Source organism: Malus sylvestris, chromosome 12, assembly GCF_916048215.2.
Source record: "Malus sylvestris chromosome 12, drMalSylv7.2, whole genome shotgun sequence".
Lineage (NCBI taxonomy): Eukaryota > Viridiplantae > Streptophyta > Magnoliopsida > Rosales > Rosaceae > Malus > Malus sylvestris.
The window spans coordinates 10,379,081-10,396,458 of NC_062271.1; the positions used below are offsets into that span (position 1 = coordinate 10,379,081).

The 17,378-nt window shown below is 35.2% G+C and overlaps 1 protein-coding gene across 1 annotated transcript; it reads left to right on the plus strand.

The window, feature by feature from the left end:
• Nucleotides 1-5,761: 5,761 nt before the first annotated feature.
• Nucleotides 5,762-6,223, plus strand: LOC126592139 (auxin-responsive protein SAUR68-like). Its single transcript, XM_050257887.1, has one exon. The coding sequence runs from the start codon at nucleotides 5,762-5,764 to the stop codon at nucleotides 6,221-6,223; it is 462 nt and encodes a 153-aa protein (XP_050113844.1).
• The last annotated feature ends 11,155 nt before the right edge of the window (nucleotides 6,224-17,378 follow it).

Below are 17,378 nucleotides of genomic sequence, written 5' to 3' on the forward strand. Positions count from 1 at the left end.
TATTAAATGATGAAATTGAGAGAAAATGAAATGACAGATGTTGGATTGAGCAAAATCTAAGGGATGAGTGCAGAGGCACAATCTGCAATTTTTTTTGCAGTTTGCCTATGCACATGGCTGAATCCAAATTAAAAAGTTCACTTTTGAACAAACGATTTTATGTGACGAACCAGGTCTTCGTTGCGCAAACACCCATTGAGAGACTAAGGTGGTTTTCGTCGCACAAATGACATTTACTTTACATTTTATGTCCTTTACTTTACAATTTATTTTTTTCAACACATTGCGTGACGAAAGAATGTATCGTCACGCAATGCATATTTTTTTAATTTTTTTATGTTTTTCTTTTTTATTTGTATGTATTGTAAATTTTTATTTTATTATAAATAATTAACAAAACTAATTTACTATCCCAAATAGAAATTATAATTAATGCAAATATTAATACTCATCCACATAACATATATTTATTCATTAAATTAAATATACAGTCGACAAAATCATATTAAAAAAAAAAAAAAAAAAAAAACAACCCTCATCAACTTCAATCCTCCCTCACCCGCAACACATCAAACTTCCACTACCGAAAACTCTGCTTGAAAAGCCCATCCACATGAATCTGTTGCTTCTCATCGATTTCATCAACATCCTAATGAACCTAAATTAATGTCAATAACAATAAATTAGTAATTTAAAAAAATATTACGTTTTAACAAAAATAATTGTTCATTATTTACCAAAAACTTACCGATAACTCTCCCAGCATGGACTTCTTCAACTCCTCAGGGACCTTTTTTCAAGACTCAAACTCGGCAGAACAATCCCTCCGCATCAAATTCCCAATGTCATACTTAAATTCGATGTACGCCTCAACCATATTTTTGCCTTCAAAGTACAGCACTTGCTTCCGTCGATACCTCTCTAATCGCACTACGAGTTTCTTTTTGCCAAAACTTTCTCCAGAATCGACCATTCTTTTTTAAACAATTTTTTTTTAACTAGGGCTCTGAAATTCTGTTTATATAGCACTAGGACACCTTTGCGCAACGAATGCGACGAACATATTCGTCACGCAAATCTCCAAGTTTGTTGCACAAAATGCACAATAATTTGGAAGGTTTGAATGCAGTCTGACTATACTTTGCACGACAAACATATGGATTCGTCGCGCAAAGATGTCTTACGCAACGAAGGTATCGTCACGCAATATATTGCACGATGAATAAAATAATTATAATTATAAAGTTTACTTAAACATAGATATCTATGTTTACGTAAACTTTATAATTACTAACAAATGTTCAAAAAATATTTAATACCTTAAATATTTATTCTAAAAATAATTAATACTTTAAATATTTATTCTATAAATAATTAATACCTGAAATATTATTCTATAAATAGTTAATAACTTAAATATTCATTCTATATATAATTAATGCCTTAATCCATATAACTATTTTTAGCATAAGTACAATTTTCATTGAAGATTGAAAACACGTAAACTGAGGATAAGGTGCTTACATTACGTTTCAATAAAAAAACCCAACAGGAATTGAAACCTAATTAAGTCCAAATATATAACTTAAAAAAAAAAACCTTAAATTTAAATATTGTCATACAAAACATAATTTTAAAACTACTATTTGGATGGTCCTGGTCCATTCCGCAAGATTTCATAACGCCATCGATTGTAACCTCCCTCCAACGCATTATCCACTTGATCAACTGTTTGTTCGTATCATCATCAAGAGTACACTTACACTGTTACATATATGTGCAAATAATTAATTCCAACATATAACTAAAAACTTCACAAACTTAATTATTAATCCATCAACAATATACTTACTAATAGTTCATCCATCACAGCCTTCTTCACATTCCCGAGCACATCTTCCCAAGAACGCCACTCAGCAGTGGGACAATTATTCCCCATGGCTACAGAGATCGCATGAGCAAACTCAAAATGTTCCCTCAAATCATGCGGGTTGGCTCGCATACACTTTCATCCTTGTTTTTATCAGCCATCCTAGCACGAACATAATTTTGAAGAATAGGAGACTATAATTGTGAAGAATCAGGACAACAGAAGCACATATTTATAGGAAGGTTAAGACCTTTGTGTGACGAAGCCTGCATCACGCCAAAGCCTTCATCGCGCAAACACTTGTATTAAATGCAGTATTGATTCCTTTGATTCACCTGCAGTAAATGGTCAAAACTGACAGGAACTTGCGCAATGAATCATTGGTCGCGCAAATGCCCCCTTTTCGTCGCGCAAGTTTTTTGCGCCAAATAAAATTACCTTGTGTTTTCTTGATGACTTTACGCGACGCCAACAATTATTCATCACACTAAGTGCGTCTTGCGCGACGAAGTATATTTTTCGTCACTCAAGTACGTCTTGCGCGACGAAATACTCTTCGTTGCGTAAAATATCGTCGCACAAACTGTTTTTTCTACTAGTGACTGGCAAACACCCGGTTCTTCACTGCTTATGGTTGTTTGTTCTTTTACAAGTAAACAAGTTTGTGCATCCTCCTCCTCACATAGTGGTGCATGAATTTGGTTCCAACACTCCGACTTTTATTTTTTATGTTTGTATAGATTTCTCTAATAAAGACAATCCAGGAGAGACAATGACCCCAACAATATCCACTTGAGAAATTGTTTTTTATTTCAATGAGGGATGATACCTTGGTTCCCTCTAGTGGTAGGGTTAAACTGTTTAAGTCATAAACACCATGTGGAGTATGTACAAAATAAAAAATATACCTCAGGAAGAATAGATCTGGGAACCCTTTGATAAGTCAAGCAAAGATCATGAATTGCATAGTCTGCTAAGGAAGAAGTAGGTTTATAAGTCATGCATAACTATTGCGTACCGAGTTCTAAGACTATACAGAGACATATATACGTACCTCCAAAGTAGTGGGATAGAACAATCAGTGTCTTGAACTGCTCCTCCATTTCTTGATAAAGAATTAGAGCAAACAAAAGAGGGAATTAGCTGAATATATAACGTTTGTTGGGCAAACGTTGAATAACATTCACATCCAAAAATATCTCAAATTTTGATAGAAATTCGTCGAGATGATAAAAAAGAGAACCGGAAACTAATACGACATGATTAAATATGGAACTTGAAACCCATTGTGTAATTCTGACTCGCACACACAGAGTTCACAACCTATTTGAATAGCCATCAATGCATGCACATCAATATAATACTCGTAAACATTTAACAGACTTCTTATTCTGGCCAATATTCCTCATTGAAAAAGTAAAACTAAAAACAAGGTTTCAAAGTAGCAAGATATGATATAGACCTTAACGAAAACGCAGGCAACAATTTAGTTTAAGTTTGCGTCCTTGCTAACTATTTTTGGTTAGTTATATTGGACTGGATGTTAAGTTGCGTGCTCGCTAACTTTTTTTTGGTCAAGATATTTGGTTAAGATACTGTTAGTGGCGAAAATTATACAGTATTGCCTTGTGGAGAAAATTCAAGTACGGCAACCATACGCATCTTTCGATATTACTATAAATTATGTTACATTATATCTTGTTGAATAAAGACACATCTCTTAGTAGGCGGTTATTTCTATAATTTGGTAATTGGCATCTTGAGTTCCAATGTTTGGCAATGTTCCTGTCCAAAGTAATCTTTGGGTTTTTCGATAATGTCATTTAATTGTAACTTTGTTAGTTCGAAATCCGGAGAATGATAATTAATACCAACGATTATCCTTGTCCACTCTTATCATATAAGATTATTTCATATTTATTTATTTTATTTTGTTACAATTAGCTAGATAACTAAAGTTAGACTTGGTAATTTGTTACACGACTCGTTAACACAACATGTAAACAACACGAAAATAATGGGTTTCAAGTCGACACGATAACTAATTGGATCGTTATCAGGTGACACGATAAGAACCCGTTAATAACGGGTCATTAACAGGTTTACATGAGAGTGACACAGGAGTAACTTGTTTCGACACATTAAGGAAAAAGTTATTTTGATGATTTTAATTTTGTAAACTACTAAAAGAAACTTGATATAAAATACAATAGTCATAGTCTATATGCATATATTGTAGACTAAAATATGTATTATTATATTGTTATTCTATATAAATTTAAAAACTTAAAGTTTTATTTATTTTCATAGTATACTATAGGCAAAGAGTGAGATTAAAAAATTGTAAAATACATAAAAAATAAAAATATCAAGTAATTTAAAAATACCAAACACATTAAAAAATATATAATAATTAATTTACACGTGTGAAAAATGCAAAAAAAAAATATGTAAATGCTCGTAGTCTCATGGGTACATCATCGTTTGAATTATTAAAACCATACAAAGCCTCATGAATAGTATTTTTAAGATCGAGTTCAAAATAAATTAATATCATTTCCCTTGATGATTGATGAAAATTGAAGGTTTTTATTGTAAAAAATGTGCAAAGTTTCCTTAACCTTAAAACGCAACTCTTTCATTTTGCATATCGTTGTACTAATGTCTTTTCATTAGACTCTTATTATGGGGTATGTAATACTTTAAAGACAAATGTTGTTTTTATGTTTTGAAGTAATATTTACGTGACAATGTTATATACATATACAAATTTAGTATTATGTTTTCAATTTTTTTGGGTCAAATTATGTTTTTCATTTTCATTAGTTATTGATTTAAAATATATTTTCCTTAACAAGTAACGGGTCAGGTCATAGTACTCATTTACTTTAATGGGTTTTGCATGACAAGACTCGTTAAGATATTAAGTATGTTACGAAAACAACACGAACACAAAAAAACATGACATGAATGCCAAGTCTAACTAAATTGTAAGAATATATATAAAATGAGCGAGTATGCTGGGATCCATTCTCGTAAGAGAAGAAAGAGGAAGAAGTAGAAAGAAAAGAGGAAGAAAGCAAAACCATTCATATCTCTACAAATGAGTAAGAAGGGACTAAACTTGCAAAGTAAGGTATCGAAAAAGTGCAAAGTTTTTCCTTGAAATTCCATGTCAAATATCTAACAATCAAGAATCGGATCGAGTAGGAGGGACTAACTGATCCTTCTTTAATTTTTAATTTCTTTGATTCATTCATTTTCCGCTTCTGTTAAGTAAACATCTCACGTGTTAAGATTTCAAAGTGGGCATATATATATGTACGTAGTTAACTACTAATCAAGTTGACATATGTACCAACTTAACCACCCTAGTAACCGTCCGGTAATTGTTTGATTTTATCACAAAATGCCTTGATGTTATAGTTGGAAACATTTATTTATAGGTAATAATATATATTACAAAAAATTGCGTCGCAGGGCCATCCTGGTCCTTAGTATATATATATCTCCGCCACTTAGTTTGTCTCTGTGTGTCCTAGTAATTAACCAACTGATACGATCCGCATGGAATCTATATAGTAACAAACTGATAAGAAGTCAATCTGTCCTTTAACCACAAGACATGAATATTGCATAGTTTCAAACAACATCCAATAACAGTAAGCAATCAAGTAATAGCATTGTTCTACATCGAAAATCACTACACCAAAAAAAAAAAGTACAATACTAATGGATCATCTGAAGTGCCTAAAAATATATAAATAAGGAAAACAATACCGTTGCTCTCCATCCATCTGCATAGTACGGAATAACAACATTTACCATTCAAGCTAGAAAAATATTTCAAGAACTTATTCTCCTTTTCTCTAGCTCATATCTCATATCATCATGGACATGATCGTTATGAGTCCCAAGAGACTCATCAAAATGGCTAGGAAATTGCAGAAGACAGCTGATATGGGGATAAAGAAAATTTCAAACCCAAGAGTAGTTGGTAACAACTCCAATAATACAGACTGCAACTCGATGGGCGAAAAGGGTACTTTTGTCATCTACACTGTTGATAAGAAGCGTTACATGCTGCCATTGTCTTATCTCCATAACTGCATTTTTCAAAAGCTTTTTAAGCTGTCTGAAGAAGAATTTGGACTCTCAAGTAGTCGGCCTATCATCGTTCCATGTGACTCGCTCTTCATGAATTACATAGTCTCACTCTTCCAACGTGGAATAACTACGGATTTGGAGAAAGCTTTACTGATCAACTCTACCATTAGTAGTAGCTGCTTCATTGGTTCTATTAATTTACATCAAGGACAAATAGGACAACAATTACTCCTTTCCGGTTACTGATCATCTTATTGCTTTGTATTTTTGTAAATAATCTCTCTCAGGCTTCTTTGTGTATGCAATTCATATACTGTGTTGTATTTTGAAAACTGAGAAAAAAAGATTTTTCCTTATATTGTTGCCCCTCTAATGTTATTTTCCATCATAATTAACTAAAAGTATTGAAAACCACCATATTGATCACCATGTAGTTCTTATATTTGATAGTTGACTAATTTATGTTCCTAGGCGGCCTGAGTTTACTTAATTTGTTAGTCCCTCGCACCATATTAGTGATAAACACTACAATTATCAAATAATAAATTTAATATGAATGAAATTTTTTACCTATAGTGAAATAACAGTAGGATGCAATTGCAGTCACTACTACATAAAAGAGTTTTGGCATTGAAAAAGAAATCTTCGCGTAAAGAAGAATTTCGCCGCTTAAAATGATAAACGACGAAACTTCGTCACCTCCAGTTGGTCGTGCAAGGCTTGTAAAGAAGCGACAAAAAGAAAACACGTCGTCTCACGCAAACAGTTTTACGCGACAAAAAATGAGGTCTTTGCTTAAAATTCATAGGGACGAAGACTGCTCGTCGCATATACCTATAGGCGTGACAAAACATAACTCGTCGCATGAAGTTTAGTGGGACAAAGGGTTTCGTGGTGCAAGAAGGGAGTGACGAAGAGATCCTTCGTCGCATAAAGTTTTAAGGGACAAAGGTTTCCTTATCATAAGATTTAACTTTGTCGTCGCTCTTGTTAATAGTGACGACGAATTATTTCATAGCGCAAACCATTTTTAATTTTTTTTAAAATTGTTTATAAAAATCCCCACCTAGCACTGCCTAGGAGCTAGGTGGTTGGCCATCACCTCGATTAATGCCTAGGCATTTGAAAATTAAGAAAGGATGCCCGCCTAGCCCGCGCAGACATGCCTAGACACCCGCCTAGGTTGCAACTCACTTAGATAAAAAATAGATAACTTTTATTTTGTATTTTATTTTTTCAATAAATTATAAAAGACTTGTTGAATACTTAAAGGAACACATTATATAATTGTTCCCCATGTTTTCATTATGTTCCAATAGCTCATAATATATATGCATTCCATTTTGTGGTTTATGATGAAATCATATATATTTTAAGTATAAACAAACACTTATTTGCACGAAATATAATAGATTTAAATAAATCCGCCTAGGTGCCCGCTAGACCCCACCTAGGTGCCTAGGCACTAGGCCCCAGCCCGTCGCCTGACTAGCGCCTAACGTCTTTTAGAACTTAGACTGTGTCGCAATGTGCTGATTTTGGACCGCCACTTGCTACTCAAGTTCCGTTGGGGGCACCTTCTCCATCAAGGTCTTAGAGGGAAGCTGGGAAGCCACTTCCTCAAGGACAACCTGGCTCCTCTCTACCATAGTCGCCTATAATTAGAAAAGCAAGTTAATTAATATTTATATAACATTTATTTAAAAATGAATAAGAATTGTAAATTTAAAAATTATAAAAACTTACATGGAGCTCTTCCGTCAACTCATTCCCGGGTCGCACGTACACCTCCTTGAACGTGTCAATCTTCGGAAACTTCAACCTTCCTGCATTAAAAAATAATAAAAATTTAGTTATTAGTTGTGTAATTTAGAGTAAGAATAATAACTATTTTTTTTGTAAAAATGTGGTTACCCGACGTCACTCATCCATCCTATATGAGAACCATCAGGAGTCGTAGTGGTGGAGAAGCTTCTTCTTCGACCTATTTATTGCATTGGCCTTGTCTCTTTTCTGTTAAAAATCGAACCTATTAGTGCCGATAATAATTATAAAGTATTAAAACAAATTAATAAACGGAATTGAAGTATTAATAAAATATCATTAATCTATAATAATTGATATAAAACATTTATCAAATATTTTTTGTCCCAAAAATGGGTGCAAAACCAAACCCAATTTTCAGGGTGCTTCACCAACTCCAAGGGGCACCCATGTGCTAGAGCATCAGTCGGATCGTCGAATCTCTCAAAATACTTATGGAGGTCGCTTTTCCACTTAGTGAACCGGCTGGTGAAAAGTTCGTGGATGTAGTTGGCTTGATTGGAATCAAGGTCCTTGACATCATAATGATGCTGGAAATATGAAGAAAAAAAATTAATTAAAGTTAACAATTATTAAGGTTCACAACTTTACTTACAAAATAATGAAACAAAAAATTTGCTAACCGATAGCTCATAAAGAACAGACGTCCCTAATTTTACAATTTTATTAATTTTAAATGAGTGATTTTTCGACAATGCCCTTAGAGGCGAGAATGTTTAACTTTTGTGGATTGTCTTTCCATGACGTGTAATGTGAAATTCTGTCCCTGGAATTTCACTATTCATTACATATTTCGTAATTTAAATTCGTTTTTCACATTTACGTTATCTTTAAAAGTTAATTTGAATTTCATTATTTAGGAATTAAATCGAACAGTTAAACGTTAATTTTTAATCAAGTGAATTCCCACCTTATGGGATGAGGCCCAATCAAATTTTTGTTCAAGGACCAATTAAATTATTTAAGGGCCAATTGGAGGAGAGATAGACAACAACTAGGGAAAAAAAAAAACCTTCCCAGCCTTCCCGTCAGCCCGCGCACCCGCACACCCAACCAACCAAAATCGAGTGAATTCCACCATTTTTTCCGTTGAACCACCATCATCCAACACTTGCAAAACACCCAGTGACTTTCCCTCTTCCATTTCCGCCCAAGATTAAAAGGTTTAAGGTCCAATTTCATGTAGAACTTCACCGACGGTGATTCCTTTGATCCGACGAGTTTCACTCCCCTTGGACCCAGGAACAAGACCCAACCAATGGTAGGGGCGGCAAAGCACCGATGACTGCGAATCGAAGCTCACCCATTTCAGGGTTTCCAAAGGGTGCGAGCTAATTTGGGGCCTTTCTCAGCCAAACTGGACTTGACCATATGTATAAAACTTGCTTTACTCGTTGAAATCTTCATTCCTGAAAAATTTGAGAATTTTTGGAATTAGTTGAATTTTCCGGCGAGACACCATTTGACCTCCCTAGGCTAAAATGGGTGCCCCGATTTCATATTAGACATTTGATTGACGAAATTCCGTTGTTTGGTTATATTTCAGTTAAGGGCCGCCACTTGGTTATTATATGATTCGACGATCTGACCGTTGGATCGTTCCGAACCTTTAGAATGTTGTTCTAGAAGCTTATTGAAACTCTTGGAAAGTTACGGATCGGAAATCCAATGTGCAGATCTTCCGAATCGAGTTACGTAGGATTGTGGACCTAACCGTCGACATTTGACCGAAGGTTGACTTTTGGCTAATGGGTTACAAATCATTCTAGAACGTCCTTGGGGATGTGTTATATGTAAGTTACGTGTTCTACCTATAAGAATTCTGAAACATGATTTGATATTTGTTCTAGGCAACGATCGTTCGTGACGCCTCGATATTCGTGCTAGGGAGTTGTAGCGTAAACTTCAGGTGAGTGGGGTCTTTTACTTTTTTAGTATATATATTTGATTGATAGTTTCCATTTATACATTTGAAAAAGAATTTCTTACGTATGCTTGGATTAGACTAAAGTTTATAAGAATTAGCAAAATGTCAGAATTTATGAAATATGCTACATCTTAAGAGATGCACAAGTATGCTCATAATCTTTGATGCTATAATTATATATACGGCTATGAATGTTAGATGTTAATTAGAACTATTGAATCATTGTGGCATGACTATATTTGTGTTATCTGCTCATCGTTTGCTGCACCCGATGTTAGTGCTCGCCCAGGGCCAAGGCCAGTCCTTCACGTTTATGTTCACATCCGCACCGCACGCTTGCCTTGGATTCAAGTAGGTGCTAGTCTTGTCGGATAAGTTGCAATAGGCAACTCTGACTCGTATGTGACCATGAATAGCGCCAGTCTCACATGATTGTAGCACTATAGCATATATCATTATTACACCTAGTCATTTCATGTCAGACTACCTTTACATGAACTCGTGTGTCAGCATATGTCGATGGGTACTCGTTATGATATATTTGCCTATGCTAGATTATGTGGTTACTGACATAATGTGTTTACATACGGGGTTTGCACTGTATTGATATCTTGATATTTTGTAGGTTATGGTAAGTATTTTCATACTATACGTAGTATGTATATTTTTGGAAACTATACTTGTTTTATGACGAAGGGTTATAACATTTTCAAAAGGTTTTTATTAAAACTGTATTTTTCAAGCCCACTCACCCTTGTTTTGCGCCCCTTCAGGTTTTAGCAGCTCAACTTTCGTATCGACGATGATTCTTAGCAAATCTTGGTGTAGAAAATTACCCCCGATGGTATAATTCTCACCCTATCTTACTGTACTGTACTTATGTTGTGACATCACGTGTGAAATTGGTTCATTCTCGCTCACAGTGCACTCTTATATTTAGGCACTTTTAGGTTTAAATTTATTCACTTTTCCACATCACTACACCTTATGGCTTTGTTACCCTCCTGGTGTTGGCCATCACAGCTTGATTCAGAGTCCTAGTGGACATTCTGGGTCAGGGTGTGTCAGTAGTTGTGACATACAATGGAGCCAACGTCATGGACTATACAGTTATGTTGTTCCTTTGTTGCTGCCGACCGATGTCGAGCATCCCACATAATTTTTATACGCTTATGTATGGTGCGGGTGAGTTGTGACCTATAAAATGAAATAAGTTAGTGTAAAAAAAATAAAAAATTAATCTACGGAAAATTCAACAGAACTTCCCCTGCTTTCCTATAACCTACAAACAAATAAACAACACAAGTACACAACAATTCACACATAGAGAAACCAAATAAAAGTATATTACATTTATTAGATTAAAAATTTACAGAAAACAATGTATTACTTGTGTTGGCTCCATCTTCGACTACGGTGGAAGCCAATGCAGACTCCTCAACCCCATCGATAAGCCAGGGATGTCGATGAGAACGCAGAGTGCTCAGTAACGGATGAGCCACCAAAGAAGTCAATAACTCAGGCACTGCCGCCATCAGGGTCTGGGCTAGAGGTAAGACAGCCTCCGACGTCAAGGCTAGTGATGGTGGAGCGGTGGTGGCAGTAATAGTAAATGGTGGAGGTGTCGAATGGGACCTACTCACTGACCTATACTACCTAATCAACTGCGACATCTACAAAATCCAATTGAACGACCAACATTTAAAACTATGTTATTAATACCAATTTATATAGTTAATACAAAATCCTAAATTTTAAAAAGTAAAAATTGAACCATATAATTATACAATTAACAAAAAATTTATGAACTTGTAAAGGCACCCTAAATATATACCTACAACCTAAATATTAATCCTAAATTTATAAAATTAAATTACAAGGGTAAACCAGGATGTAAAAGTTAACAAATTAATCCCAACAAATAATACTTCATCCAAATCTTTTTTTATTTTATTTTAACCCTACATTAATAATATTATACCTACAACTAAAATCTTAATCCTAAAATAAAAAAAATAAATACAATTCTAAACCTATGATTTTAAAGTTAACAAATGAACAAGGTCAACTTGCAAAATATAAAAAAAAAATCTAAACTAAAAATCTAAACCTATAATTGTAAAAATATAAAATAATCCCTAACACTAATATGTTAACACTACTACAATATTAGTTTTAGGTGGCGGATATTAGAAAAATTTTGTCGGATAAATTGTATCCGACACATCTTTTAATTAGTGGCGGATATGAAAAAAAATCTTGTCGATTATATCCGACATAAAGTCCTGGCGGATATTTAGTGGCGGATATAAAAAAAATCATGTCGCTTATAACCGACAATATATTTGAATCTTTTTTTTTTAAATATTTTTGACAGATTCTAGCGGTTTTTAAGTTAATGGTGGCTATTATAACCGACAGAAATTGACTATTTTATTATTTTACTTTTTGGTGGTTATTATTTTAGTATTATGGCAGTTATAACCGACGGAAATGAAAATTTTATTATTTTAAAATGTTATATTGATTAAAATGGGATCCTTCCCCACTTCCATCAACCGGCCTTCTTTCTTTTTCTACAAACATCATCATGACCTTTTTATCTTTTCAACAGCACTATCATTAGTTTTTATTAAATCTCTCTCACTTCTTCTCTCATGTCTCATCCTCCCAATTTTATTTTATTTCTTCTCCCCATATCAGCCGGTTCTCTTCCCTCACATCTTTCTCTTTCTCTCTGACACACACACCCCACTTTCCCATGCACTCTTACCTCCCTCACGTCATTCCTTCTCAGCCACTCAATCTCTCTCTATTTTATATCTCTCTTTCCCTCAAACTCTTTCATTTCATCTGCACGCACAGATAGCAGTGTTGCAGAGAGCAACGTAGAGAAGCAGGGAGAAAGGCTGAGAGTATGAAAAAGAGCAAAGGCTCTTGTTTGTTATCATGCAAAGGAGTTAGTCAGTATGCATGTATGCTTAAGTTCTGGAGATTTTTGGATAGGTTGTCTTGTTAAAGCTTGAATTATCAAGGTGAGTGGGATCTTACATCTCTTTTCCTCTCTCCTCATTTCCTTCTCTGTTCCCCCTTCCTTCCCCCTTTTCTCCTCGTTCTTCCTTCTGTCGGGTTCAACACTTGCAACTGAGAGCCTTTGGGAAAGGACAAGGTGAAATAATTCATTCACTTACGTATATACGTGTGCTAGACATGAGTTCAAGGACAATTGTCACACTGCTATATTCAATTGGGAGGCTAAAGCTCTTGCACTACCTTGATTTATCCTCTTTTTGTCTGATTTTATTTTCTCGGCAACCAAACAGGCACTAACTTTTGATTTCTCGGAAACCCTAATTATCTATTTCTTCGATTAAAGTGATGTAGGCTACGAAGATAAGCGGAAAAATTTGATTCAGAGAATCGATTTCGCTTGGGCTGTGGAGAAGGACGAGAACAAGAAGCAGAAGAAGAGCTCGAAAGAGAGCGCGGCAATGGCAGGGCATGGTGGAGAACTTGCAGCTGGTGCACCAGGAGCTCTCCGTTATCATAGAGCTCATCAACACTGTCAGTATTTCGATTTTCATTCGATTTCGGGGAGAGATTCATTTGAATGAGCAATGCTTGCTGTGATTGAGTGATTCTAATGGAATGTGAATGTGTGCAGGTAGAAATATACGATGTTGTAATAGTGGCTAGCATGATGTGTCCTAAGCCGCTTCCTAATGAAGCTATGTCTGATCTTGCTGTGAATATGGAAAATGCAGGAAATGCAGGGGATATGGAAACTGCAGAAACTTGTTGTTTATATTTTTTTATTATTATTAATATATTTTCTATCGGTTTTAGCCGACAATAATGCTTTTATTTATTCTTATTAATAAATTCTCTGTCGGTAATATCCGACAGAAATGCTCTTATTTATTCATTATTAATATATTATCTGTCGATTATATCCGACACAATTTTTGTTAGTTTTAGAGTATTTTCTATTGAAAAATTCATTTCCTGACGCAGGCAATTCTGTTGCTTATTATATTCGCCATTGCTTAAAATCCGACAGTGATATACGTTTTTTGTCAGTTTTAGAGGATTTTGCTTAAAATCCGACAGTAATATACGTTTTTTGTCATTTTTTGGACCGCCAGTTATAGATAATTTTGTAGTAGTGTAATTATCAAATAAACCCTAAACTTACAATTTTCGAACAGAAAATTATATAGTTAACAACTTAACACATTTAAGTAATTTAAATGACATTTGTTAACATATTAACAAATTGAATAATTTCAAAATTAAAAGAAATTTGCAAAAAAATTATGAAATTTAACATTTAAACCCTACCTAACCCCCACCCGCACCACCCCTACCCAACCTTCACCTCGCCACCCTAACCTAACCGCTACCCCTCACCACTCATCCCCGACGTACGCCCACCCAAGCGCTAATCCCTAAATTTCGAAATCCCTAAATCCCCAATTTGACAAAATCCCTAAATCCTAACCCCTAATGCCTAATACCCTAATTTAATTAAAAAATGAAGAAAAATATATATATACCTTAGAGTTCAAATAGAAAGAGTTCGAGGGAGAGAGAGTTGCAAGGGAGAGAGTTACAGGGAAAGAGAGAGTTTGAGGGAGTGAGAGAGAGTTGCAGGAAGAGAGAGTTCGAGGGAGAAAGACAGTTGTAGGGAGCAAGAGAAGGGAGAGAAAGAGTTCGAAGAGGAGAGTTCTGGAAAATGAGAGGGAGAAAGGCTTTCTACAACTAATAATGCGAAAGACTTTCCGCGACGAACACAATCATCACCCAGGTTTAATGAATTTAAAAAAAAAACACGCCCAATTTTCGACGAAGAAATACTAATTCATCAAGCATAATAACAATGTGCGATGAAATCATCACACTTCGTCACGCAAATTTAAATGGGCATTTTAAGAAAGGTGCCCACATTTTAATTTGGGAGATTTTGAATGAAGTGTCGCGACAAATACAGCACACTTCATCTCGCAATATCCCTTCACTCGACGACTGTAGATCAATCGTTGCTTAATGTTTAATGAACACTTAAAAAAAGGCGCCCATATTTTCACATTGGAGAATTTTAAGGCCTTGCGCGACGAAGGCAACCAATTTCATTGCGTGAAAGGTTATTGTGTGACATATGTCGTCCATTTCGTCGTGCAACCCTAGAAAATTCAATTTATTGCGCATGTTCACATTAAATTTTTTTTTTTTTTACCTTGCATGACGAAATTTTGGGTTTTCATCGCACATTCTCGTTATACACGACGACTTTCTTGTTTTCACCACGTAAAATTTACTTTATTTTTATTTTTTGTTAAATTCTTTATCCAATTACAAATTTAATAAATTAAAATTTGTTTATATACAAAAAACTAAATACACTTAATTGCATTGCATATAAGTCAAAAGTTGTTAATCCTCATCCTCGGTACAATAAATATCACTATCCTCACTTTGATTACTTTCAGTCTCCTATCAACGACATGGGCCCTTAGGCGGATTGTATCTTGGCAAACTTCCAAAATCAATTGTAATTGAGTCTATAGGAATTTCAATTTGCAAACCTCCACCTACCTTGAATGGTTCTTGGACAATATTAGTATCTCGAAGTGTTTCTGTACCAATTTGTGTCGAAGTTTCGAGGAGTTGGTCAGTAAAGTTGTCGTCATCATCGTTGTGGTCTGGATCTCAGTCCGGAATATCATACACCCCTCTGTGATCAATCCTCTAAACAACTTTCCATCCCCTTCCGGCTTTTGGGTCATCGATGTAGAAAATTTTCTTGGCCATATTTTCCAAAATGTATGGGTCTTCACTATACCAACATCAGTTAGTGTTCACCAGTAGTAAACCGTCATCCAGTTTAACACTCCCATTCCTACTAGGGTCTGTATCGAACCAACAACACTTAAAAATGATGACTTGGCAGCGACCTTTGTAAAGCAATTGGACAACACTTGTTAGTTTGCCATAGAAATCAATGTCTGCAATATCTTTTGCTCCTAGAACATACGCCCCGCTGTTTTGAGTACAAAGCTTGTCATCACCCTCAGCTCCCAAGAATTTTATGATGTTCGCATGACACCCTGAGTACAGTTCCACGCTTAAAGGTCTAGTAGCCAAGTTGTATAATTCCTCAGTATACGCAGCAGAATTGGTTCCTTCGTTTTTTCACCTAATTTATACCAAAAAAATTACATGTTGGTTTTACCAAAATTTAAAACAACTGACATGCAATTATATTTTAGGAAAAAAACCATCCAAAAAAAACCTAAACAACTTACTTGTTCGCGAAACCAACAAGGAAACAAGTCACGATGGTTCACGGCATATAAATGCGAAGGATGTTCCTGCTTTATCAACTCTTCATACTCATCCAGGTACTCAATTATCTCATTGAAATGGTTAAGTATGAAACAATGAGCTACTTGCATGTCCCTTTCGATGAACGAATCGCCTCATACTGGTTTGCCAAATGGTCATGCGATTGGGACAACACATAAAGTTTTTGCCTTCTCACACCACCTTCATTATTATGGTGTGGTCCATTGAACACCATCTCAACGTCTTGTAAGTACATACTGCAAAACATATTCATCTAAAATGCCACCTAACCCTCCACAATTGATCCTTTAGGCTTCGCCCTGGTCCTTACACTCTTTTTTAACTCTGCAAAAGTAAAATTGTTATGATTCAAATAAGTTAAATGGTCAATTGATCACGAATTAATAAATGACTAAGGACTTTATACCTTTCGAGTGGATACATCCATCGATAGTTGACGGGTCCGGCAAGTAATGCCTTATCCGGCAAGTGAATCATCATGTGGATCATGCTTGTGAAGAAAGAAGGGGGAACTATTTGTTCAAACTTGCATAAGACTTCGAAAATTTCAGTACATAATTGTTGTACATCAAACTTTCGCAACGTCTTAGTACATAATTGAGAAAAATAAATCTCGCCAACAAGAGAATCGGCTTCACCACATCTTTTGGTAATAGGTGTCAAATACCAAATGGAAGTAGGCGTTGCAGTATGACATGATAATCGTGACTCTTAAGCCCAGAAAATTTGCCCCCATCTACATTTGCGCATCGTCCGATATTTGAAGCATACCCATATGGAAACTTTACAGAGGATAGAAACTTTAAAAACTCTTTCCTTTTCTATGGTTTTATTGAAAAAGATGCTAACCCCTTTCTGGCTATCTCACCCTTCCTCGTCACCCATAAACATGGCCTTATTCCCATTCACTCCAAATTGATATGAGTTTTGATTGTGTCTTTTGTTTTTCCCTCGATGTCTAATATAGTTCCAACCAGTGTATCAAACACGTTTTTCTCAACATGCATAGCATCGAGGTTATGATGCAATTTAATTTCGACCAGTACGACAACTCAAATAACACTCTTGTGTGTTCAGTTTAGATGGGTGTCTAGTTTGGTCTTATTTACCAATTTTCCAAACAGACCAAAATCTAAACCATTCAAGGGCACTACAATATTTTCTCTGGACCATTCTCTTAGTCTTGGTTGAAACTCTGTTTCATCGAAGAATGCTGTCTCGTTCTGGGTACAACCATCTATGATGCCCTAGGTAACAAACTTTCCTGGCATGCCAGGAAGACGC